Below are 27,534 nucleotides of genomic sequence, written 5' to 3'. Positions count from 1 at the left end.
TCCCTTTCTTCCCTCATCTTATTTCCTTACTTAAGCTGATTCCCAAACCCTCTCCTTTCCTCTTAAGTCCTTGAGACATATTCATGGTAATGTCAGCCAGGTATTATTATTATACCAATGATGTCAGATGTACCTGGCATAAACTCTATCTGTAAAGCAAAGCGAAGTGAAATGAGGTAACTATTATTATAACTATTTATTATTTCCTCTGGCCTCCAGTCCCTGTACAACCTGGGGGTTCGGACCCCCATTAGGGGTCGCTAAAGCTTCATGGGGGGTGGCGAGTCCTTCTTAATTTTAAGACGTGTAAGAAACCTTAAAAACTATACACAGTAGGCCTATATCTCAGTATCTGGTTCATTCTCTGAAGAAAAGAAAGTGAATTGTTTCTGGCATCCTGCTGGTGGTATTTATTTCAATCTTATTTTAATTGTGTTTACTCCTTATTGTAAATATAAATGCTTTTGCACCACCTTTTCTCTGATATTTAAATTTAATTTGATAATTTATTTATTTGTTTCTTTTGTACTGTGCTTTTAATTATGAACCAGAAGTTAAGGAAGGAGCTCAGGGTGGGTGGGTGTCCTGTGGGTACACAAATCCTATTGTTTTTCTGCATTGATAATGGAAGAATCAATACAGAGATTTGTAAAAAAAAAATGATGTTATTATTTAGTTAGTAAATTGTCTAAAGTGAACACAATAGGAAATGTCCATAAAATATGTCACTTAGTCAGGGGTTGCTGAACGATAGAAAAAGGGTCCCTTAAGGAAGAAGGTTGGTAATCACTGCTGTACAGTACAGCAAAGTGCAGTGAGATGAAGTAAATTATTCTGCAGTAAAGTGATATAAAAGTTAAGTAATGCAAATTACAGCGCAGTACAGTGATGTAACTATTTATTGTTATAGGCAATTTCTGTTTCCTCTGTCCTCCAGTCTGACAGCTGTATTATACCGGTAATGCCAATTCTGTCTGTTATTTAATTTCCTCTGTGACTGTTTGGAGTCTCCTCCACATATTTATAGACAATTAGGTCTGACAAATCATTCATTTCTCTTAGCAAAAAACTGGTGATGCTGTTTAGTGTACTATATTAGTATTATTATTAGTAGTGCAATATCTGTAGCATCTCCAATTCACAACTATAATCCCCACTGCTGCACCTTTGTTCAACTTGAAACAATGCACCCTCTCCACATTTTAAAATTTGCACCAGAGCATGTGATTATACAGCCTAATATATTCATTTTACATCTTTACATATTGAACAAGTGAACCTACACACTGGGCCAATGCAGTTTTTGCATTCTTATTTTATTAAAATAATATTTTATGAATATATTAAATATATGTGTCATTATTATTCTAATTATTATTATATAAGTAACCCTGCATTTCACTGCACATATTAAATGACAAATAAAACCTTTGAAACTCTAATCTTGTTTGGAGCCATTATTATTTACCATATGAGTTTACCTTGCCTTGTAGATTATAGTACAATGGGAAGCTAAGGGAACCATACCCTGTTAGTATACAAGACATCAACTGAAATCTCCTCTACAGGAGTTGATAAAATACATGTGTTGCCAGACATAAATCAAATTGCAACTTTAGAAAGCAGCAGTCAAATAACAAAGGTTTTGACAAAGATTTACTTTTTTTTGTATGATATTTCTGTGGCTGTTTTACCAACACTCACAATTAGTTTAAATTTTTCCAGCTGTTGGGAGCTGCTTTATTTACTTTGTGCATTACATTGTGCAACAATGGTAAATTTTAAATGCATATGAACATCAACAACAGAAAGGTTAACGGTTATTTAACCTGCAAACTGACTGTGAGTATACTTCCAGTATGCACACAACGTACTCAAAGCCTGCTTAGAATTAGTGTGTTGTTCCGAGGAGGGACTCAGCTATGGAGCTGTCACACACACGTGTAATTACTGGCATTACTGTAATAGTGGCCGCATTCCATTTAGTACTGACAGGTCCGGGGGCCCGCCAATGTTCATGCTGGCTCACTGGTTTTACTTACTGACACATCTGAGTGGAAAAAGGCAAATCTTTAATGTTATTAGTAAAACCAGTGCGTGTCCTGTTCAGACCAGTTGATATGTCTGCTCCAATCGTCTAAGGCACAGACTCTATCTGATATTAATTCACATTTGGTTCAACAACACAGTCGCCACTTTTTATGCACCACATATCGGCTGTCAATAAAAAACTATTACTGCCTCTAGTTGAGATATTAAATTATGTAATTTGTGACAGTTTTCTGCTTCAGTTGGAAACTGTGTAAAGAAAACTACAACACTGACTGGGAAGACTGGGACTGCTGCTGCTGTATGTGTGTGTATGTGTGTGTGTGTGTGTGTGTGTGTGTGTGTGTGTGTGTGTGTGATATTAAGAGACATTTGATTGGAAGCTTTAGGATCTTAATCTCTTTGTCTGTTCGATAGCCTTTACAAAGCATGTGGGTGTGTTGGATTCTGTCAGGCCTTAAGACCAGTAGAAAGGTTACTGTTGAAATGCCAACAGTCATGGCAGCCTGTCTTTCTGTCTCATGTCTCTATGTGTCTGTAGAGCGTCTTGCTGTCTGTCTTTCTGTCAGTTTGTGTTTTGATGAAAACATTTGAAACAATTGCGTAAAAGGATCGACATTATTGAAACCTTCAGTTTTCCATGCTGAATATGCTTATATCTGTAACCTATAATGCTGGGGTAAAGTGTGAATCATATTGTAGGAATATCCAGTAAGGAAAAGTCCATGGTTGCAATAATAAACAGTTGGTTCAGGTTAGGGAACGATCGTGGTCATTGTTAAGAGAAACGAACACTGACTGCCTGTTGTCTCCTGTGTTAAAGTTTGATTTCGTTAAAGTTTGTTGACCCATCCATCCACTCCGACCAATCTAAAGCAAGTGTTTGGTCCTTCCTAGGCTATTAGACACATGGCGTTTCAACATGGTGGCTCTTTGTAAGGCAACAAAAACACAACGATTTATCTTTTCAGGTGATAATACACTAATGAAATTAAGATTAATATTATATTCCATTTCTGACAATAGATATTCCCAAATGTTACACACTGGACCTTTAAAGAACATAGCATAACAATAGGCTACATATAGCCTACATGTACAAAACAAACTTAGCACTTATCATCTTTAATGTATGAGAAAAACAAAGTTTTTGTCCAGAAATGCGTAGAAAACACTACAGTCTCTCCACAAAGATGACATATTTGTACTTTTACATAAACAGATTTTTTTCTTTTTTATATCTCCTTGTGATTCTCAAGATGTTTGACTTCAGACTGATACTTGACGCCCCTGCAACCCCCTCTGGTGAGTCTGAGCGGCGGGTATCCTCTCTGCGTCCCTCTGCCTCCATCAGGACGCAGAGCTCCGCCTCGGATGCAGCTGCTGCTGTTTATCTGATTACCGCGATACAAGCTGCGTCTCCTTAAAGCGACACTCCGGCTTAATTAATTAGACCACAGGAGAGAGGAGGAGAGAGCCGCCGACGATGCAGATGACGAGAGGGAGCAGCATCCGCCGGTCGCCACCATCTTCTCCCTGCAGGACGTCGCCGCTTCATTTCACCGCCTCGAGGTTATGAAACCGGCTGCAATCTAACCCTGCATGCCCGCAGAAAAACCTCCCAAGACCTCCCTCCTCCCTCCTCGGCTCTTCATTCTGCGATTCATGGACTGTCAGTGCGTCACACTCGTTCTCCCTGCGCCTTTTTTCCGCAGACGCGTCGTCACCTCCTTGCCTCGTATTTAGGTTATGAAATCGGCTGCAATAACGCGGCCTCCCGCTCCTCAGTCCCGCTCCGCACACGGACTCTGTAGCCTTCATGTCCTCTGTTGAAAGCGTCCCTAAATCCGCCGTTTGCGCGTCCTTGTTCGCCTGTCCGGCCTTTTGCATCTCCGCGTTCCTGTTTGCCGCCCATGCGTCGCCGCTGCCGCGCCACCGCCTCTACTCTTCCGCACCACATGGACTCTGAGATCTGCGTGAAGCGCGCGCCGTCTCCGCTCCCACGCCCTCCCTCTGCCGCGGATGCGGTGCGCCTGGGTACTCGCTATCTCTTCGACCTGGCCCGTCAGTGATCCTCTGGTCCGGGGGGGCTGGTGTCCGCAGAGAGGCAGGATGGTGCGGATAGCCAGCGCGCTGGGGCTCGTCATGTTCAGCGTGGCGCTGCTCATCCTGTCGCTCATCAGCTACGTGTCCATCAAGAAGGACTTCCTGCTCAGCACCCCCAGATACGGACCTAATGGAGGACCCAGATTGTCCATGTTCCACGCGGGGTTTCGGTGAGTCCAGGCCAGGCTCGCATCAGATCAGCTGTTTGGTTTTTAGTTTGAGCTATTTCAGGTGTGTACATGCTGACAGGGTAGAAAGACCAGTTGAATGTGACCTAGAATTCCTCCTTGTGTGGCATTTATTGATTGTTTATGTTTTGACTGAGTCTTAAATCCTCATACATGAAGCTGTTTTATAGTTTTGAGTTGCACATTAACCTCTCTGTAATGTAATGGAGCAATCTAATCAGAAGAATGCATCAACTTCACCTGCTGAAACAGCTGTTAACAGGTCAGGAAGGCGTTGCTCTGACCAGATGAAGGCCTCACTGCTGTCTGAGGCCTGTCAGCTCACACACTGTGCCGCTGTGCTTTCATGCAGTATTTGTCATCATCTATAGGTTGGATGATACACTGAATAGTGTTTTTGCTTCTGCTGTATTAAAATGTCAATTCACATTATTTACACACTATAAGGCCAAAATTCTATGGACACTCCTATCTACATACTTTGGTGTGCTTTTGGGCCGGCTGTATTTCATGGTTTGAACACCGCTCACGTCTGTGTTTAACAACTGGGAATGAGAACGGGCTGTAAAGTGTGTAGGAGAAACACAAAGTGCATATCTACAGCCAGTGTAGAAACATGGCAGTTCAACATAGTGGACTCCATAGAAACCTACCGTCGGCGTGTGTGAGATAACAATATCGGCTCATTCTAAAATAACAAAAAAAGGTGATTATACACTAATGAAAACATACCTATGATTATTATACTCCATTTTCCTAAATGTTACACACTGCGCCTTTAACTTGTGGATTGTGACGGGACGCAAACTCCAGTGTCTTTGCTACATGCCCATCTACCTCCATGCTCTTTCACTCCGAGCCCTGCCTTCAACTCCATCTAACACCTTATGAACTGGAACACTGACTGTGAACCAGGTCTTATCACCCAACAGCTTGACCTAAATAATGCTCTTGAGGCTGAATGGGAGCAAATTCCTGCAGCCAGGTAAATGGACCGACCACTCAAAGCGCTTTTACACTACGTGCCACATTCACCCTTTCAGACACATTCACACAGCAATGGCAAAGCCCATCGAGCAGAAACACATTCATACGCCGATTTTGGGGTTCAGTATCTTGCTCAAGGATACTTCGACACGTGACGGGAGGAGCCGGGGATCGAACCACCAACCTTCCGATTAGGGGGCGACCCGCTGTTGCCTCTGAGCCACTGGTGGAAAGTCTGAAAACTCACTCGCTTAATTTTAAAAAGCAAACAACTTTGCCTCAGATGCTCAGTCCAGCAATCAGTTAAAACCCAAGACCAAGCTGACAGGGGTCACAGTGAGGGGTCAACACATGACTGCTAGCATTAGCTACAGTAGTTCAGTTCTCATGTAAACAAGCCTCTTACTGAAGGTAGCCAACATATTAGCAAGCGTGTGAAATAAAATGACGAGGTTTCATTGTGTTGTGGGATGATGGGCTCCTGGTTACATATGCTTAAACCCTCTGCTCAGCTGAGGTGGACAAAATATCAGAACAGCCAACTAAGCACTGATCTGACCTCCGCGTAGAAGGAGATCGAGGCTGTTTTTAGACGGAAGTTGCTGACAGACATAAATCTGTGCTGACAGTAAACTCTAAAACCTTTTTTAAAAAATATCACCGCTAACAGGTGATCATTTGTGAAAAACATTAAAGGAAAATGACATTTTGGGAAATACACTTATTTGCTTTCTTTAGTTAGAACAGAAGTTTGATACTGATCCAGACTGGTACTGAACTGAAGTCAGGACATGGTTAGCCTAGCTTAGCATAAAGACTGGAGGCAGAGGGAAACTGCTATCCTGGCTTGGTCCAAATTTCACACCTGCAACTGCCAACAGCTCTAAAGCTCACTAATTACAGTAATATGTCATTTTGTGAAACAGCAGCTGGGCACAGTGACTTCCTGCTTATCTCACAGTGACGACACAAGTCTAGTCCCTGCGGCCATTTTTGTTTTTGTAGGAATTACACAAGTGAGACACGCTAACTAGGTTCTTTAGAGAGCTGTTGTAATGGGAGTTGTATGTTGAAAATCTGCTTCCAGTCTTTATGCTAAGCTAGGCAAATTGCCTCCCAGCTCCAGCTCAAACCCTAATGCACACAGGTCATTTATACATTAAAAATATTCAACTTTGTGATGCAGAAACTGCTAATTATACTATAATACTATAACGACTACTACTACTTTACCACTATGGCTACTTCTACTACTACTGCTACTGCTTTTGTCACTACCAGCACTCATCCTCTTCTTCCTCCAACTCTTCCCCTCCTCCTAGTACTGCTACCAGTAGTAACACCACAATACTATTTTCCCACTGAATCTACTTCTGTTTTGCTACTTGTATTACTAACAAATTCTTATTCCTACTACCTCTCTGCTACAGTACAACTATTGTTACTACTCAAACGGTTGGTATTACTACTACTACTACTACTACTAGAAGCTATACGTATATTTATATGTAGGCTAAAGTATTTAGCCTCAAATCAGACTTACAGTCTTTATGGTGAAAACATCAGATAAGGTGAAGACAGATGATTAGTGACAACCTTATCATTTACAGAGGCAGTTTCCTCCACCAGAAATGTACTTGTACGTGCTGTCTCTTAAATATCTGATCAAAATGTCTCAGCAGTATCAGTTCAGGTTTGTATTTTCTAACAGAGAGCAAGCGTGTTATTAATACATTTGACCATAAATATACAGACAATCTATCATGTCAGTGGTGGATGATACTGATTGGCTAACCTTTTTTTACAATGAGGTTACAGCTTTGCCCTGATATACTGGTCTGAATGTAGCACATATTAGTGTGTTTTCTCAGTCAGTGTGAGTGTGTATCAGCCTGAAGGAAAACAGGGCATCTGTCACTTAATCCCACAGCTGTGAACTAGATCAGCTCATTAACACACAGCTCTTCTCTTTCTCCTTTAGAACATTTATTGACACATTTCTGTCTGGTTGGTTTATGCACATTGGGAAGTATTTAGTTACAAATATTTAAGAAATGCAAATTGAAATTTGATAAAACCTCTTTAGCAATGAAAAACTTTTTTAAATACATTTTTTACAGTTGCTCAAGTTGATTTTATGCTAATATAGAGTTAAGACTAAAACATATTTGTTTCCGCCCATTGTTTGCATTTGCTTTAACAGCAACTGTATTTATATTAAAAAAGACAACAGAGTGGTGAGTATGATATAGCAGGGTTGTTGTACTTGCTCTGTGAAAATGTACAATATACTGAGTTTATCAAGACAACAGGTAACCATTGAGTAAGTCTTGAGTTAGCAACAGAAAATGCAATCAACAACATATCAAGAGCAGAGCAGAAATATGACAAAATCTATATATACTTAACCTTTCTAATGATTGCTTGTCCCAATATACGTTTACGTATTATTTTAAAAAATGCATGTTTCTCTCTGCAGCTAATATCCTACATATAGTGACAATTTATGGTATACTTTAAAGGGACATTGTGTAGTGTTTTAAGTATTTTATTAGCTAAAATCAATGTCTTCATTCATAAATGTGTCCTCATTGGTGTAAAATTACCTCTGCCAATGATCTGACTTATCCTCATAAGCGAAGAATTTCTTATCTGTATATACATTGGACGGGCAAGTCCATGGAGGCTTCCATGTCATTCCGCCATTTTGAAAAACTATAATCGGCGAGAGGGACATAAAGCACTAGCCTACCTGTGTAGCTAATCCACAACGCGTTTTCGTTTGGAGCCAGCGTCACATGACTGAAACCAGCTATAACGGAGAAGGAGATCAGTGAGAGGCGCTTGTCACTGCCCTATGTATTTGAAAACGCAAGACACTAGAGAGCACTATTCGTTTGAATGCAAACTACAATTTCACCGCTAGATGGGAGAAATTCCTACACAATGTCCCTTTAAAAATACCTAGTATTTAGTAGTAGCTAGTAGCTACTCCCGCTGTAAAACATTAGAATAAACTGAAGGTTTCTGAAGTAAGTATTAACACTTAAAAATGTATAAAGAAGTATAAAAAATAGTTTGCAACTCACCTAATTTAATGTCCAAAGTGGGAAGGGCTGCTGGTGTTTTTTTCCCCACCCAGTATACACATGTCACATTTTTTATTGAAGCAATATTGTCACTCTTGCAGAAACTCATGTCCATCAGTTTGGAATGGCAGACTGCTCTAAAAACTACAAAATCCACGAGCTTCAGCCGCCATTGCTATGGAGAAGAAGTCAGTCAGAGGCACAAATCAGAGTGGGAGCATATTTAAAACATGCAGTTAGAGTTGGTGTTGGGTGCCTGTACTGATGTACTTCACATATATTGGAGTGATGTCACCAATCCATGTACCAATCAAATCCAGATTCCATAGTCTGATGGTTCTATGAATTATGTAATGAAATTTTAAGTGTATAGCCAAAATGTTGCAGCAGTAATTAATTATTAACCGTTTAACAAAGACTTCCAGAAGTCCCCCTATTTTTTTTTTTAATGCTTTATGGTCCGGGTCATAGAATTTTAAGAGTTAGATGTACAGATGGACCATGAACGTAACCTGAAACAGCCTGCAACTGAGTGAGCTAACAGTTGGCTAACTCAACATGTTTTTAGAGATATTTTAGTCTTGAAAAGTAAGACAACCGACAGAGCAAGCAGTTTGTAATGTGTGGAAAAACAACACTTTGAGGGACTGCCAATTTAATTAAGTTGTATTAGTACTGGTATCAGCAGGTATACTAAAACAATATCAGGATCGGATCGGAAATGGTAAAAAGTGGATTGATGCAGTTGGTAACAAAACAATGTGATTGGATGTTTCGAAATGCGCCATGGGAATCCGAATCGTGGTGAACTTCTCCGGTGAAGTTTTATGTCCATGGGCTCTTTGGTACTGATGATTCAACCAGCAGAGTTTTATGCCGATCCGAGCTGCAGCAGTGCTCCATCTGTATGTTGCGTATTATTGTCTATGGGAAAAATCAGTGGGCTACTATTTCCTAGCACAAAATGGTAAAGTACTTAGTTTGTTTGTGCACTGCTAAACAAGTATACTTGTAGTTAATGTGTCCTATACTTTAGCCTCTACTGGCTCTGTGACTGACCAACTCCAGAACTAGTTTAGATAGTCAGATCCTGTGTATGTGTGTGTGAGGTGTTTACACCTAGGTTTATTGCATTTTTACTGCATCTGATTCCAGTCCAAACAGGATGCCTGACACCAGGAGAGCTCTGTGATACTTTTTAACAGGTTTTAGTAAGGCCACTGCAGTACAGGTCCATGTGAAATCACTCTGTAAATCTCTTGTCCGACATGTTCGGTCAGGTCCAGAGTGTGATGCTAAAACAGCGTCGTTCTGATGAAGGTTCTGGAGGCCAGCGAGCCGTCCTTGGCTGTGATTTACAGCGCAAGAGCCACATTCATTTTCCTCCCGCCTGTAATCATTTTCCTCTTTGCTCGCCGTCACCACAGGCCAAGGTTATGCTCAGAGTGAGTTAGATGTGAAGGAGAGCAGCATTTTGAAGAGAAAACACTCTGCTGGTCGACCGATCTAAATTTCTCGCTGTGTTGTTGTGGAGTTTATCACAAGGAACATGGTGATTCATGGGAATCTTTGGTTTTGCCAGTGGATGACGAGGGTGTTAGTCCATCTGATGGTCTATGATGTGCTCTGAAAAACTATGGGTCAAATTACAATGAAAACGAGTGTATTCCAAATTACCTTAGTGGCCCCCTGACCTTTCCTGTTGCACCACCATTAGGCCCACTGGACTCTAATTGTTGGATTTTCATGAAATTTACCACATTGAAGCAGTGTTTATGCTTGATGGAGCTACCCCGGGTGTGTTTTCTGTAACTGGGCCCTCCTAGAGCAGTACCTTCAGTTAAGATCCAGGAGAGAAAGGTTAATGCTGCCGGACAATGAAGAATTTTGTGTTATTTTAGGCACAAATATCATAGAGAAAAGAAATGTCAGGTGAGGTACAAAGAGTGACGGCAGGTTGGGTGGATCGATGGGTCAAACAAACCCAGGAGTATATTTTTCTTTCTTTGTCGCGTAACCTATTTAACTTGCTTATGTAGTTTGGATGTCAGTAGCATACTTATTTTACCCAAACCATGATGTTTTCCTAAACCTAATAAAATAGTTGTGATGACTAAATCTAACCAACCTGAGACTGTTGTGTAACGCCTGACTATTGTTACCATGAAGACGAAGATCACCTGACTTCGTCCTTTCCTCCACGTCCTAAAATGCAGCAGCTCTAACAACAGTAAATGACACATGGAAAGCTTAAAATGCGTAGACGCGCAAAGTTATTTGAGTTCATCTTGAGGGGAACATTAATGTTTGGCCCAAGTTTCATGGCAGTCCATCCAATAGTTCAACCAAAAAACCTCAACTTCATGATGCTAGAGAAAAGTCAGGGTATCACCAAATTCAAAAGGATTCGTCCTCTGGGGATCATGAATGTCTGTAACAAATTTCGTGGCAATCCATTCAATAGATATTTCACTGGATAAGTGACCTAACCGACCTTCCTTTGCAGAGCTTTCTTTAAGAAACTTTTATACATTCATACTTAACATTTAATAAGGATTTTGCAGTACACATGAACCCACTAAAGGTTAAGAAAAACTATTTCACCACTACAATAAAACACAAAGTTTTATAAAGTTAATGTGAATCAGTTTTTTCCTGTTTACTTCCACAATTTATTGTACTACTGTTAATAGACCAAAAATGTCTTTTACTGTGCCCAATTGTTGAAATGTTTGTCTTCTTATTGTGTCAGCACTTTGTCATTGTTGCAACTCAAATGATCAACATTAGAGCTGTATTATATTACAAGTGCTGTGTGATGTATGTAAGTAAGTATTTGAAATGCACTTTACCTCTGCATGCCAGGTCTTTATAGTCTACTTTTAGATATTCCTTTCTGTCAGTTTAATGTAATCTTAAAGTCACTGGTGATGATTAAGATAAGAGTAAGTGAGTTTTTGTTTTGTTTTACATTCCTCCTGCAGCGAGAGGCCACCTCGCAAACCCGATCTGAGGTGAATACAGAGTGCTGACGTTTTAATTAAAAACGCAAGGATGTGCTCTGTCTGTCCTTTTCCTTTATTTGAATATTTTTATTCTTCTACGGGAGTTTGATCTTTACTCTGCCTACCTACCTACCTACCTACCTACCCACCTCCCTACCCGCCCACCCACCGATGGTCTGACTCTGAGCAACAAACCAAACAGCTTACTTCTTGCTGTTGATCATTTGAAGCGTGGAAGCAGCAGAATCTTTGGTCTTTCTCGTAAAACCATCAGCAGCTTCTGCTTCAGCTGTTGTTGGCCGAGCTGAAACCTGCAGCCACCAAACAGTTTGTGTCATGAACAAGAGACAAAGCAACGAGTCTATGACCCTGAATTTTCTCTGAAGCCTTTTGTATGGTGTGGTGTTGGATTTGAAACAGCATGAAATTAATCAGTTAGACGAATACTTAGAGTAAACATAACTTTCAAATTATATTTCCAAATTATCCTCAGATCTCATTTTGTGGAACAGAATTCCATTATTAAATCACTATATATTTCTAATAAAGAAACTTGCAGTAATATAGAAGTTTTTAGTTATCTTATTAACAGGTTTCTTATTGTATTCAAGGAACCATTGTTACTGACATGAATCATCCACACATTTGGGGATTAGTAACAAAATAGTACAGAGGCCCAAACAATGATTCTTTAATCTTAATCTTAGTTATTATCTTCTGCATCCAAGATAATAACTTAGTAATAAAGTAATATTTCTGAAATCCGGAATATATTGAAATGTCAATATATTAGCATATAAACTAAGAAGTCTTAATGCAAAGTGAGATCTGCAATTTGCTCATCTTTAGTATTTCTACAGTATTCTTGGGTCCCTATTTCATGCTTTTCCTGATTCAGCGCTGCGCCTCTCTGGCTGAGCCTCACTGTCCACAAAGATGGCAGACGCTGCAACAACAATATAGAGCTTCTGGAGGTCTGACTGCCATCAGATCCAGGTCAAACAGTATTTACACATGCTTTTTAAGGTTTGTTTTAGACTGGCCGGGCATCACTGACGTGGAGTTTGCCATGTAGGACAGTATGAGTTACAGAATGTTTGAATGATCACATAAGCTTTTGGTGTCTGGTTTCGTCAAAATCTCAGTGATCAAACCTCTGACACTGTCTGAACTGCCCTGATGCAGTAAACTCCACTGACCTTGTTCTTAATGCAAAATGAACCAAACTTAAATTTACTTGCAAATACTATTTGACCAGTTGTGTCTGCCATAGCAGAGTCTCGACCTGAAACCTTGACATTTTGATGTTTAGCTAAGATTAGTAATAAAAAGGCAAAATCTCTGTTTAAACCAACTTTCCAACATTGTGGAAAACCTTTTTGTATCTGTATCTTGTATTTGTCTGTATCTCTGATGAGAAGATTGGTTTCATCTCTGTGCGTCCAGTGCAAAGCGAGGTGAAGGACGAGTTTAGCCTAGCTTAACACAAAGCCTAACTCCATCAAAAGAGAAAATGTAGACCTTCCAATAACCCCAAAGCTGTCTGACTTTCATGTATCTGGTTGGATAGGAAGCTACTTTCACATTTTGGTAGGTTTGACTGGAGCGACATCACTCAGGCGTTTCTGAATCACATTATGAGAAATGATGAAAATTTAACCTCACCATGGTTGGTAAGGTATTAGTTTAGATCAGGCAAATGTAAAGTAACAAACACAAATTACCTTGACTAGGATCTCTTCCATGTAACACCCATACAAATCATCCCTCCAGTTGAGGGTGAGGAAGAGGTCCCTTCATTTTACACACTTTATATTGTCTTTAATTGAATTCCATGTCCTTGAATTGAGCATGTAGTTTTTTGTTGTTGCTTTACACCTGATGTATTCTTTTCCCCCAAACTATGATTTTCTACCGTCCAGTGAGTTTGTATTTTCAGCATTTTTAATATTTCTCAACAACACTGAATGACTGATAGGTCCAGGTTCTGTGAGATGTCCACCCAGGGCATAACCAGCAAGCCAACGTTAGCTACACCAATGACTTGCTAATGTTAGAGTTAGGACAGAGCTCAAACCTGTAACCCCAGTATGAGGACAGACCTTTTGAGATGCTGTGTGCAGTTACTGCCCTTAGCAGTTGTTAGTAAAAAGAAAAAAAATGCCCCAATGCTAACTGCTGCTAAAACCACAATGTTTTATTTTCACATTAGTACTTGTACACCTGCCGAACAAAACAAACACACAAAACAAGATGCAAGTAAATCAGACAGTATATTTTTGTATCTTTTGATGGAGTCAGGCTTTCCGATGCTTCCACTCATTGTGCTAAGCAAGGGTAAACACATGCTGGACCTTTTCCTGTACCAGATGCACAGAGATAAAATTGATGTAAATTTTCTCATTTGACTATGAGAGTTTTGCTTTTACAGGAAATGGAAGGAACTGAAAGCTGTTCTGGCCTGAAAACAGGGACAGGACCATGGACAAGAAAAACTCAAATACATTAAAAATGTCAAGGTTTCCATGCCAAAATCAGGCATTAGAAAAGCTTAATAATAACTTAGTACATGGTTAATGTCCAGGTTAAGTCTTGGTTTTAATATTGGAAGAGGCTTCTTGCACTGCAAAAAAAAAATAAAGTGTTCATCTTATCAAGTACGTGTATCAAGTACATGTTTAGTATTAAAATTATATTTAAAAAACTACCAACAAGGTGATGCTATGAGATTTCTAATGCAGTTTAAATGTCTTGAAATGCAGTAAGAAAGACATAATTTAAAAATGTGAACAGTGGTTTTAAAAACCATATTGAAATTAAAGTAGATGAAACAAAATTTGGAGGGCAATTATTTCACTCCACATATACATAGTCTCAAATTAACTTTATGAAAAACTTGCTAAGATGGACAGGAATTCTGCAACAGTTTGGCCTTACTGCTCATTTTCCTACAGTGCACTGGGTTGATTTTAATAAGGGAAGTAGGAAAGAGGCTGAAAGTCTGCGTTTACACTGAGCTGATAGTGTAAATAAAACTGTCTAAATCTGTTTTCCACTGCAGCTGGTTCCCTAGAGGAACAAAAAGGTCTATATTTGCTGAATGGCTCGTCAAACACTTGCACATTTCAATCAGCTTCTTTTGGAGGCATTTGTGAGGATGGTTCTGATAGAGACAAAATATCAGTAATCATTAATTTCATGCAGAGCCCAACTGAAGCTTTTGAAAGAACAATTCTTATCTGGTCTTATTTCTGTAGACATTTCTACAACAACATCAAGAAACACTTGCAGTTAGATGATCTCACTTAGACTTTTTAGGTATTTCCACACCAAGTTTACATTTATGTGCAAGATATTTAACACAAGTGAGTACTTACCAAGTTCTTGTTTTTCTGTTGCTTCTTGCAAGCCAATGAATTAATATTTTAGTTGTCTTTGATTGGAGGAACTCAATACTTTCTTATTCTTTTGTTAAGAGGCATGAAAAATGCTTTTTCAGTGTTTCGTATTGCTGCTGCCCAGGGCATGAAAATTAAATGTAACACAAAAAAGTGTACAATTCTATCTCAAATTTGGTATAGAATTTTCCTTTTGCAAAATGTATGCACACAAATTTGTTGCATTTTTGCATCGGAACTTCAGTTCAGACCTGTTGTGTAACTGCTGTTACCTCCAAGATAAATTAGCTTGTTTTACAACCAGTCTGATTGCCTGACTGCTTGTGTTTCTTGACCTGTCAGATAAATGGCCTTTAAAGGTTTTCATTGCAGGTAAATGAGGATGTTTTGCATTACCCACAAACTTGAATTAGAAGAGCTAAAATGCTATTCAAAACATTGTGAAGTGCAAGTGGATGAAGCTGACCTCCTTAGACAGGGAGACTGGGTTAACCTCCATGTCTCTATCTCCTCCTCCTCGTCCGTGTAGCTCCCAGCTGGCGATGAAGTATCTGGATCCAGCTTTCACTCCTCTGACCAACTCTCTCAGCGAGGACCTGCAGAACTCCTCTAAATGGAACTACAACAGCACTGCTTTTATACAGCTGAAGTAGGTTACACGCACAAACACACACACACACACACACACACGCACACACACACACAAACACAAAAGCAAGAGTTTTGGAGTCCTAAAAGCTCGGCATGCTTTTAGCACTTAAGGCAGTGAGCATCAGTGGTAAAATGCTTAAACTTTTGTTTTCCTGAGCAAAGGGCACTTCAGCGATGTCGCAGTACCAAAATATGAGGCAGCATTCACATGGAGCATTCATCGTTTACAGAAAAGGTTTTTGCTGAAACCAAATGGCTTGTGTTATGTTGTTCCGAACCCTTTCAAATTCCTCATTAAACCCATTTATCAACATGTGTAATTAAAATGTATAACTATATAACTCATTCAGTTCATTTGGGATACCTATGTTATATGTTATAAACATATATATTATATATAAACATATAGAAATATCATATTCCATTTTTGCCTGTAGATCTTCCTAAATGTTACACGCTAGACCTTTAAGGGTTAAAAACTCAAGAACAGTCAATTAACTTATTAAATCAAGTCTTAAGTCAAGTCTGATGTCCCTGAGAACAGGTCTCAAATCAAGCATTTTGGCTTGAATTTTTTTGCTTTCAATATTTTTCAAATCCTCAGTGTCAAAAAGTTTCACAGTCGCAGTCGAAGTCCAAGTCAAGTGGAATCCCTGGTAGAAGCAAGTAGTTTCTGTGCAACCAGAGGGCTGAGATCACATTTAGATAAACTGATCATCAATTGAGAGGAAGCACCAGTAAATTAAATGCTGACTTTGATACTGATGTATTTTAATATCACAAAATGTGTTTTCATCTGGTTTGTAGAGGCCAAAGGTTAAAAAAAACAAAGCATCAATAACACAAGAGAACAGTCTGCTCCTACATCACCCACAAACATAAATCTGCTTATGAATCATGTTTAATGCAGACTGAGAATTATCTACATTACATCTGAGTCATTGTCATCATAATCATTGTTTCTGCTGATTACTGGGTTTAAAGCCCTCAAAGGTTTTTTTCCTTTAACCCATTGTTTGCATTTTGTTGTGTTCACTGTGCCAACTGTCTCATCAAGAGTTGTGACTGTACCACATAATAAACAGAGCTATAAAATAAGCCAGAATTCCTTGATGAGCAACATTGTAAAACAGCAACACTTCAAAAGATTCCCTGTATTACTATGGTGGTCATTTTACAATACAATACATTGTTTAATGTAAAGAGTCACTTCACACAAATTAGGACGAAAAAGATTTTCTTCCTTCCCTCCGGTGGCAACTTTTCATGCAGATAGTTCTGCTTTTATTGATTTAGAAGTATTTAAAAGTATTTTTTAACTGGCTCTTTAACTTTTCAATTTATTAATTTAAAATGGCTTCCATACTAAACAAGCATATGTAATAAGCATATCAATGCACTGTTATTAAATGTACTACAAGGAGTTTTTAACTGGTTATGAAACAGTCTCAATTTAATACTGTCTCTATATGACCTACATAAATAAAAAAGACAATCAGAGATTGGCTATTTCTATATAATTCGTCTTAATGCCTACCACTGGGTTGGATTCAGTTGGATTCCCCTCGAAATCAATAAAATTAAGCGGTAGAAACAATACTGCTTTTGTACACAAGTGCCGCCATAATCAACACAGAATGAAAGTTACTTGTAGGGGCTTTGAGTATGCAAATGTCGAATAGTCCGATGTTTCAACATAGGTAAACCAAAACAAGTTTTAAAATTTTTCTCTGACTTCCCTTCCCCTGTCACATTTAAAACTGCAGGAGGTAGACATATTAACAGCAACATCCTTAGTATAACCCATTGGTTTTCATGTATTTCATGTTGGAAGGTTCATGGTTCGCAGCCCCTGTAGATTTCCTAGTGCTGAACGATGTATGAGTACTATGAAAAAACTTCAAAACAAAGTGCAGATATTATTTAGTTTAACTTGTGGATTCTTACAGTGAGGATGCAGTAATGAACAAAAATGTCTTTGTTGTCTTGTAGAAAGGAGATCTCTCAGTACATCGACATCCCTCACAACTTCACACTGACACGAGGCTCAGTACGAATCGGACAGCTCATGCACTATGACTACTCCAGCCACAAATACGTCTTCTCTATTGGCGAAAACTTCCGCTCGCTCCTCCCTGAGGCCTCACAGATCATCAACAAGCACTACAATGTCTGCGCCGTGGTTGGCAACAGTGGGATCCTCACCGGCTCACGCTGTGGCCCTCAGATCGAGAAGTTTGACTTTGTCTTCCGCTGCAACTTCGCGCCGACTGAGATCTTTAAGAAGGACGTTGGGCGACGGACCAACATGACAACCTTTAACCCCAGTATCCTGGAGAAATACTACAACAATTTACTGACTGTGCAGGACAGGAACAACTTCTTCTTGAGCCTAAAGAAGCTGGACGGTGCCATCCTGTGGATCCCAGCATTTTTCTTCCACACGTCAGCCACAGTGACGAGGACACTGGTTGACTTCTTCGTGGAACATCGAGGCCAGCTGAAGGTCCAGCTGGCCTGGCCCGGAAACATCATGCAGTATGTCAACAGGTAAGAAACACTGTAATGCTACAGTATGATCACAACAAAGACCCACATCCAGCCGGCAGACTTATCAACTAAAAGCTGTGTCCGAAGTGATGCAGCTGTATGGGCTCTGTACTTATTGTTCCCTTGCTATAAAAGGGCTTCTGGTAGCTTTTTGCTGGGCTTCCTTGAGATGGTGAGGAGAGGCGGAGTTAGGTGACCCCAGTGAGCATTTTTACATTGAAAAGAAGTTCAAAATTAAATATGGTCACTGGTGAAAAGATGTTTAAAATGGGTTCAAAGGCCAAAGTTTTTTTGCCGACTATTTGAAGACGTATATTAAACTTTGACAATTTAGACCATATTTCATTTTGACTTACAATAGTGACACTTCTCATCCTCGGCAATTTGCAGGCAATAACCTATTGTCACTTTGGAGCTTAACTAACAAATTATCTAAATTTCTCAGTTAAAAGCCAGTATAAGTATAAAAACTTGCCTCACATGGGACCCCAGTCTCCTGAAGAAACATCCCTATTAGATTGAAGACAATATTCTCGCAATATTTAAAAGTCCTCGTGCATATACCGTTAGAGTAGTCAAAGCTGTAACCAATATGCCTAAGTGCTGTGTGGTTGCACATGCGCTTTACAGCAGTAAGCACAGTTTCTTATTTTACATACAGAACTTCTCCCATTGCGATACCCCCCAACTATAATCTTACTATATAGTCAATATCATCTCTGTGTCAACCTACAACTGAACAAATTATCAAAATGATTCAACAAATTTCTGTTTTGCTGGTTGAAAAGAGGGTGAAAAGAGCTCTTAGACGTTCAGACAGAATATCACCCAGTTTTCAAATCAATGTTGAAACCCCAGTTGGTGCTCAATGGGACCTCTCAACTCCAGGTGTGGTCTGGCTGATTCAGTTGCAGTGCAGTCTGAGTGTATTTACAAACACAGATTGCATTTCTTAAACCGTCAACAAATCCAATGAAACCAAACCAACAATGCATTAGTCTGTTTCTGACTAGTTACGGCTCACAAATATATATATACTTTCACTTTAAAAAGAAGGATCAGTTATTTCCTAAAACAGCTGGGCACTGTAGTTTTTAGCAATCATTACTCAAACTGGAGAAAATAGAAAAGATTTTGAAGACTATGTTCAACAGCGGATTGATATATATTTGATATTCTAGTGAGAATGGCAAGACTGGGCCTCTATGCGCTATAATATGCTATATCAAGTCAGTGTTTGGTGTTTGGGTTATCTTCACTGGCAACAGTTTCACTAAGTGCTTCGTATGTCATAAGGCAGTGCTTATGATGGATATTGACATTGTTTTATTCAGACTCCTGGGCCTCTCAGTGATTTTCTGGTCAAAGTGGAGTTGAATACAATTAGACCCCATTTACACCTGTTGAAGGACGGTCAACGCTCCCAAAACTTCACTTCATTTTTTTCTGTGTTTTTTTTTCTCTGCCCATCAGTCTGTCTCTCACTGTCTTTATGTCTGTCTGTGTTTAAAATGTCCCGTTGTCGTTTCTGGAAGCTAATGTGTGGTTGTATTGTATTGTATTGAGCTGTGCTCTTTATGGCAAAGAGGAGATTTAGGCTCCAAAGCCGGATTATAAGGAAACAGCTATTTAGCGAAAGGTATGGCACAGAGCTGTAACCGTGCGTGTGGAGAGGGATTTAGGTCTGGTGCTTAGTGTTGTAGCAGCAGAATAGGCTGTTCGTACAGTAGCCTAATCTTCACCAATCCCATTAAAACTACCTGCTCTGGAAGAATTACCACGTTTAAGCAGCTCAGACGGCTTTCAGCACCTCAAGGACTCTTGGAAATGCTTTCTTTCAGGCCAGTTTGGAGAGTTCCCACTCTGTGATGCACCAGAGCAGTACTGCCTGCTGAAAGCATTAGCAGCGGTCAGATTAGTTTTTTTTATTTTTGTTTAATCAACTGAAGTCATTGATTTTACTAACAGTTAATTCTTTTTGATTGGATATTAATCAAATTCATACATCGCTTTTATCAGAACAACTTTCTTATTACCTGTTGTTTAATTTATAAAAAATAAATTTGACAAAATGTAGGTTTCCACTGCACTAACTAGTCACGTCATACTCATCATTCTGCTACTGTTTTTCTTTTACTACCGAAAAACAGTTCATTCACTAATTCTGATTTTTCTATCACGGTTAAGGTATCAGTGAAACCGAACAGTTCCTGCAGTTGATTCTTGGTCAAAGCCTACCAAGCAACTGAGAGATTATGCTCTTTGAGCTGCATGAAGGCTTTTATTGTTCTACATCTAGACACGAAGTGTTGAGTTTCACTGTAGCTTAATAGTGATAAAAATGGTGAAGTAGAAGCGATGTGAATTAATTAGTGAAAGATGAAAATATTTCTGTTAGAACATAGAATGAGTAATGGTATGACTCTTGTTATAATGGAATTAGTGCTGTGTAATATACATTATATTGAATTAATCAAAATAAAAGGTAAACATGTAGAAAATGGACAAGTTTGGGCAAAATGTTTTATTAAAGCAGAAGCACATTACAAATGACGAATGCTTCCGAATTTATATGATAATACACTTATAAAACAGCTAAATAGAAATAGGTCTGTCTCTAATACAAGCCAGTTTTAAACAAAGAACTGGTCCTTCAACTTTTGTAGTTGAGGAAGGAAAAGCATTTTTTAAAAATGTAACCCTAAAAGTTAAATTTAAAGACTGAATCATTAATGTAAGAATGACTTCTTAATGACTGAAAGGGCTTCACTTTGGTCTATTCAGGATAAAAGTCAGGTTGTTTTACCCATGTAAATTGAAGAATGAAGGAAGTTAAAATCCCCCTCATCTCAAATGAGTTTTTGTTCTTTTTGCTACAGTGTGCTGTTTGAATGATGTCTGTGCAGAGTTTGACACTAGAAGGATGTTTTCACATTCATCTGCTGAAAGTGGAAAGTTTCTCTGTGCTCACTGAAAATCTGAACCTGGTGGAAGTGTGATGTACAAACCTGAAGCCACCAGTGCATATACACTGAGAATGGACTTTTTTAAAGAAATTAACAAAATTAACATATTTATAGATTCTGCAATTTTTAATGAGGTGGAAGGGGTATTCTTCTTTTTAAGAACAGATACATATCACAGTTCCAAGCAGATGATTTGTATATACGTCTAAATGGGATCTTCAGTGTGTAATTGTTTTCGTCACTTGTATTCAACAGCTACTGGAAAACCAAGCAGCTGTCGCCAAAGCGCCTGAGTACCGGCATCCTGATGTACACGCTGGCGTCCTCCATGTGCGACCAGATCCACCTGTATGGCTTCTGGCCCTTTGGCTGGGACCCTAACACGGGTAAGGAGCTGCCATACCACTACTACGACAAGAAGGGCACCAAGTTCACCACCAAATGGCAGGAGTCCCATCAGCTGCCAGCTGAGTTCAAACTCCTCTACAAGATGCATACAGAGGGACTGCTGAAGCTCACCCTTTCCCACTGTGCTTAGGCCTAAAACTGCAGCAGGCACAACGCTTCTTCAAACTCTTCTCAAACGCTTCATCAGGCCAGGGTGGTCAAGACAAGGCAGGCGAGGGAAGGATTCATGTGGTTTTGCCAAACGCAAAACCTTGCCTCTAAGGTTGAGCTGTTGCAATGGCTTCTTAAACTGTCCAAGATCCCTGAGCAAAAACCTATAATCCTGTGCTCAAGAAGACGAACCACAACAGCTCAAGAATCATGGAGTCTATTCATTTTCTACTGCTCAAGAATCTAAAAAGGACCACAGGTAATTTTTTGGATAAGGTGACTGCAGCTAGGCAATGTTGCTCTTCCGCAGAATATCACAACTTTGAATTGCTTCATGGTGTTTTTATCACCCATAACTCTCAGCACTACAGCTACAAATCAGCAGACGGACAGTTTAAAACCAAGGTTGTGTTCAGACTGCATTAAACAAGGCGGATCCCTTGTTCATTTCTATGAGACTACTGTGTTGACGCAGTTTGGGTCCTGACGCAAGGGGCAATGGCAAAAAAGTTGAACCTGGCACTTTGTTTGCTGCAATTCAGTGCGATGTCATCCAGCAACGTACTGTGTGAGCCAATCAGATATGTGCACGTGCACATTGTTCCTAGATTCAATTGTAGAGAAAAGGATTGTTGCTGATAACTTTCCAGAGTTGAAAAATCCTGTCATATTATTATAAACCGCCATGCAGTGATTTGGCATCTGATAAGCCTTCAAATTCATGGATCTGTTACTCAAACTGTACTTCCTGAATTGTATTTCATCCTCTCACCAGTACCTGAAGCAACACGCTACCATCAACACAAGCTCTTGCGTTTCTTTTGCTGGGATCAGACAACACAATACCCTTGCCCTTGAGAGGCCACTGTGTCACATTAGGCGATCATAGTCATAAATTTCTGCCAAAACTTGGCCGAGCTTTCCGTCTTTCATGACTTGCATGACTTCCATAGGTGATCAGTTAGGAGGTTCCAAAGACCAACTTTGCTGTTCCACCTGATCATGGCGATATCATTCCTCTTTCACTTCCCCATGTTTTTAACCACTAGGTGAAAGAAGGCAAAAAAGATATTTTTCTGTTCTTTTTGTTGGGACATTTCTAGGTGTCCTAAATGCTGCATTAGTTGTCTTCCATTCTACAAGGAATAAAACTAGCAACTGTCATTCCCAACCTCCCATCTGTTGGGTCCGGTTACTCTCCGGCTGATTTCATGTAGTCTGATCCCAGCATTAGACATACTGATCTGTAATCTGAAAAGGAAGAGTTATAGTGGACTCAGCTAAATCTTGTCACTGACATCAGTGAGAAAAAAGAATCATGCCACATGGGTGCATCACCTTCACTGTTGGATGTCAAAACATTTGGATGTACCAGGAACAGTCAAAACACACATTGTTTAGAACACATTTAGAACTATTGCATTAGAAAAAGTTGATGAAAACTACAAAATCCTAAAGTCCTAAATTTTTCAAAAACAAGGTGGTTTTTCCTTTTTCGAGTTAACACGTTTAATGGGAGATGGAAACATCATAGTATCCAACATTTAACTCACATGACTGATCAGCGGTTTCAGCTCCGACAGTCTCCTCATCTTTCCCATGGCAATATTATACACCCATGTACACCCAGTTCCACACTAATCTGATGGAAACTTCTTCCCATTAATTCATAAAACAGAAATGTCAAATTTCCATCCTATTTGCTGGATTGTTTTTCATCGTTGGAGGTTTTGACTGACATTCTTTTAATTACAGAATCTTGCCATCTCTTGTGACCTCTTCTTCTGAATTTTACGACTGGAGAATTGGTACCACCTACTGCTTATCTTGATGAACCAACTCCTAATAATTGCATAACAGTAGTTGAGGGAAAAAAAGCATTCATTTGCATTTCCTTTTGCCCATTTACTTGAACGTTTGTTCAAATTTGGATGGAAAAAGGCTAGTGATACACTTTAAAACATTAAACATTTTAAATTTAGGCATGCAGCAGAAGTTCTCATACAATAACTTACAATGAGTGCAAAATTAAGATAAATAATTAGATTAGTCATATGCATAGTTATTTAGTCACAGGTTCATACGAAATCTGGATTTGTTACCCAGGTTTCAGTAAATTTATTATTAAAGCTCCATTCCCAGAATTTTTGAAAATGCAACATTGACATATTAACACCACAGAAAGTTGTTCCAGCTTCATATTTAGACATCCAGCTGACACAGAGCAACATTATCATTTTTTGAGTTGTTTGTGTCCACCTGATGAATGTAAGTCCAGTATTTACTCTCTTTTAGCTCCGGTTTGGTCTCTACCAACTCTTGAGAAAAATATTGGGCTCGTTAGCTGCTAAACGTTACACTTTCTTCACCAGCAAATCGCAAATTTTATCCGTCTGCCATTTGGTGCTGGGCAAGTAGTGCACAGTGTGTTTATTACAGCTTTTTTGCTAGAAACAAGGTTGATACAGTGGTACTGTACAGTTTAACAATTTTCCACAGCAACAACTAGCACAACCATAATATGTAAGGACATATTAACACACATAACTCTGAGTCAGGTTGTGTGTCCACGAGACATCTTTAACAGCACAGATAGGGATGTTGTATTTAATACCAGAGATGTCGCAATTGAAGATAGAGGTAGGGCTGTTTGCTGACTTTGTAAAATGCAACTGTACAGACCTTAGCACTGCAACAAATCTGAGGTGTTACTGTTAGCTTGTTACTCAGTGAGATAGTTTTCTCTTTTTTTAAGTGACAATCCACTTTGTAAAGATTACTAATGGTGATTGTGAACCCAGCACTATGCAACTTATCAGGAAGATTCACTTTCAGCCAGTATCCTACTGTTTCTGTTTTTTACGTTATCATAATTTCCCTTCCTCAATTTGTGTGTTTTAAAAAAAGATCATGGTTTGAAAATTGGTGATATATGTTAGAATATAGCTTTATTATCCCATAGTGTTAAGAATCCCCAGGTGGCTCCATTCACACAGAGGTGTGGGCGTGTATCCATGTGTAACTGTCCGCTAACCTCGCATACTACTGGACCCAAAAAAAAAAAAAAAAAAGTGAACGTGTAGAGGGCCGCAAGTGATCAACAACTGCTTCAGATTGGAATCTTGTTTCTGCTTGGGACAAGTACGTGGTGGTCAGGTTTGTGTTGGCAGATTCTTTTGTTGTTTTGTTGCTGTCATCAGTGGTGTTTTTTAATTGTTCCTGTCCAGATTTGCACACCAAGGTAAGACACTGTGGACACACAGCCTGCCCTGCACTCCTAGTTCCCCACCCACATGCACCTGACTGAGTGCAATCTTCTAGTTTATATTTGCTTCTGCTAGAGGGCGTTGGTGAAGTAACATGGAGAGTCTGAAAAAATGTTATCCTGAAGTTCTGGAAGGCAGGTGCAATTGATAGTAACTGGAAAAGATACCTAGTGGACACAGATCCTAAAATCTGTCTCGCACCTTGAGACTCAGACAGCACAAAAGTAAAAATTATGATCCTGATTGCTTCAGATATTATCAGTATTATATGTTGGTGATTTGGAAGAAATTATTATTTTGTGATACATTTCATATTATCATGTATATTTAATTAATTAATTAATTTGTTTGGGTCAGTGAAAAAATTCTTAATCAGTATTCGTTTAAAAACAATTGTTTTATTGTAAATCCTTAAATTGCTCTATATGATTACATAATTAACTAAAAGGGCCAAGGATAAAGAGTGCAGACTGTTGCTGATGGATTACCGGTATGAATCTACAAGGAAGCAATGATGACAGGCAAACTCTGGTCTTCTGCATAAAACCAGATGTTTGCCCCACACTGAAGCACACTGCTTTCATGTAGAAAAAGAAGAATAACCATACATATAAGAAAATGTTAGTATTAGTTGATGTGATTTAAAGATGTCCAACATAACACAGCCTGACCCAAGAGGAACCTTAGATAATTAAAACAAAAACATACTCTCACAGCCATGATTTTTTTTTACATATTATAACTGCAAAAATAAGAAGTAAGAAAAAAATAAATTAAATAAGAAATTATTTTGGTTTTGATCAGGTTTCTTTGTATTTAATGGCAAAATACAACCTGGTCCACAATTTTCGTAAATTTGGTGACAGAAATAAATGTTGACCCTCTGCCATTCCACATGTATGTGTGCATTATTTGTATACTCAGGTTACTGTGAATGGGTAAAGTTGTATGAACTACATTTATGGTTCCTTTGGTCTGTGTTTGTGTGTTTACAGATGCATTTTTGTGTGTTTTGATGTATGTTAATGTTTTTCAAGTCCATCAAGTATTACTGATTTGAAATGCTGAAATGTTATTACGTGGGAAGTTATACATATTTTTGTAGCTTCATAATTTTCATAATTTCCTGTTGTGTCCCCATTATCCCACACATTGCAATCAGGCATTTGCATCTGGGCATTCTCCTCGAAGAAACATAAATATACAGTGTAAACTTTACAGAGGCAAGTGGTCTGGTTGTTTAAGAGACAGACAGTTCTTCAACAAGGTGAGTGTAATTATGATTATTATTAGGATGTTTAAGGAGGCCAGTACATCATCCATGAAGCAGTAGAGGCTCATTTTATTGTGCTTTTTTGCAAGGGAATTACTTTTCTTTTCAATGTTTTTTTTCATGTGTTCATATTTGCTGCAAAGTGTTAGACAACAAAAATGAGAGAAACTGGGACTATTTTTGTAATCTGCAGCTGAATTTTAGCTGCGTTTTTGCCTCTTGTTTGTTTTTTAGTCTCTTACAGTTTTATTCCAACATGAGATATCTATGACTTGAAGCGTGACATTTTCAGGACTTTGACAAAAAGATTGTTGGCATGAAGGTTAGCTCACTGTTTAATAATAGTAGTACAAATGTTATTTTTTGACTTGAACACATCACAAACTTGTTAAAGTCAATATGATGTAACTATTTCATTTTTGAATTCTTTTGTCTATTTTTGTTATATAAAATATCATAAATTATAAATGTTAGGTAAAACCATTTCCAGAATGTATTTTTTGCATTTCGAATGACGCTAGCTCCATCCATATCGATGTCTGTAGAGATCACTTTATGAAGAATAATATAAACTAAAACCACATTTATTTTATTCATACACAATATGCTGTAGATCAACAACATGTTTTATTCATCCAATACTTGAAATAAAATATATCTACTCTGTATTTATTTAATCATTTAGTTATTAAAATGAATGGAATTATCAATTTGACAAAGTGGATCCTGTCTTGTTTTGAGTGGATGTTAACTGATTGTACGATGCTTTCCCCTTGACCTGTCTGGTTTGGTTTAGGGCTGCAACTACCAATTATTTTCATTGCCAATCATTGTTGTTTGGTCTATGTAAATGGTGAAAACCCAAAGCGGTGACGTCCTCAAATGTCTTGTTTTGTCCACAACCCCAAGATATTCAGTTTACTTTCATAGAAGACTAAAGAAAAGAAGCTGAAATAAATGAACTTAAAAATGACTGAAACCAACTGGCGATTAATTTAATAGCTGACAAGTAATCAATTTAATTGTTGCAGCTCTAGTTTGGTCCAGTATGCCAATTCAGTTTGTTTTACTATGTGATAGTGATTTTAGCAGGAATTCACTACAATAACTAATAAATCCATCTGTTGATTGTGAACTGTTAATAAAGTAATAAGCAACAAGGTACTGGCCTATATATGATTAGGCAATTAGTTCATTGGGTAACCATGGTAACGTGCAGGAGTTCTTTCCTGATCAACCAGAAAGTGAAAATGAGCTAAAGCAGATAAGAAGTGAATTAAACGTAGCGACCACACAGCATCCTCCCATAACATTACAGTTAAAGACTATATGTTTGTCACTATAACATTTGCAGTTTTGACTACTAATATTCATAGAGTGGTATTTCTCCATGAGCGTACTGTGACATTAATAGAATATAAACGAACACATGATAAGGTTCAGTACAG

General features: G+C 38.7%; 1 protein-coding gene across 2 annotated transcripts; it reads left to right on the top strand.

Moving 5' to 3' along the window:
• The first annotated feature begins 3,297 nt into the window (after nt 1–3,297).
• st8sia3 (ST8 alpha-N-acetyl-neuraminide alpha-2,8-sialyltransferase 3) lies at nt 3,298–27,059 on the top strand. Of its 2 annotated transcripts, XM_051411987.1 has the most exons (5): nt 3,298–4,325; nt 11,404–11,433; nt 15,352–15,471; nt 17,466–18,023; nt 21,245–27,059. In XM_051411987.1, the coding sequence occupies exons 1-5, from the start codon at nt 4,072–4,074 to the stop codon at nt 21,525–21,527; spliced, it is 1,245 nt and encodes a 414-aa protein (XP_051267947.1). In that variant the 5' UTR covers nt 3,298–4,071; the 3' UTR covers nt 21,528–27,059. The 2 variants fall into 2 exon arrangements, with proteins under 2 accessions (XP_051267947.1, XP_051267948.1); XM_051411988.1 differs by lacking the exon at nt 11,404–11,433.
• Nucleotides 27,060–27,534: the final 475 nt, after the last annotated feature.

This window comes from Dicentrarchus labrax, unplaced genomic scaffold (assembly GCF_905237075.1).
Source record: "Dicentrarchus labrax unplaced genomic scaffold, dlabrax2021, whole genome shotgun sequence".
NCBI lineage: Eukaryota > Metazoa > Chordata > Actinopteri > Moronidae > Dicentrarchus > Dicentrarchus labrax.
The sequence above is the reverse complement of the archived record's forward strand: the minus strand, read 5'-3'. Positions and strand labels throughout refer to the sequence as shown.

Excerpts from the sequence above, each read along its gene's own strand:
- st8sia3 (XM_051411987.1), top strand. The coding sequence starts at position 4,072 with ATGCGGTGCGCCTGGGTACTCGCTATCTCTTCGACCTGGCCCGTCAGT. Across the intron at positions 4,326-11,403 it reads ATGTTCCACGCGGGGTTTCG|CGAGAGGCCACCTCGCAAAC; the intron begins GTGAGTCCAGGC and ends TTCCTCCTGCAG. Across the intron at positions 18,024-21,244 it reads ATCATGCAGTATGTCAACAG|CTACTGGAAAACCAAGCAGC; the intron begins GTAAGAAACACT and ends TGTATTCAACAG.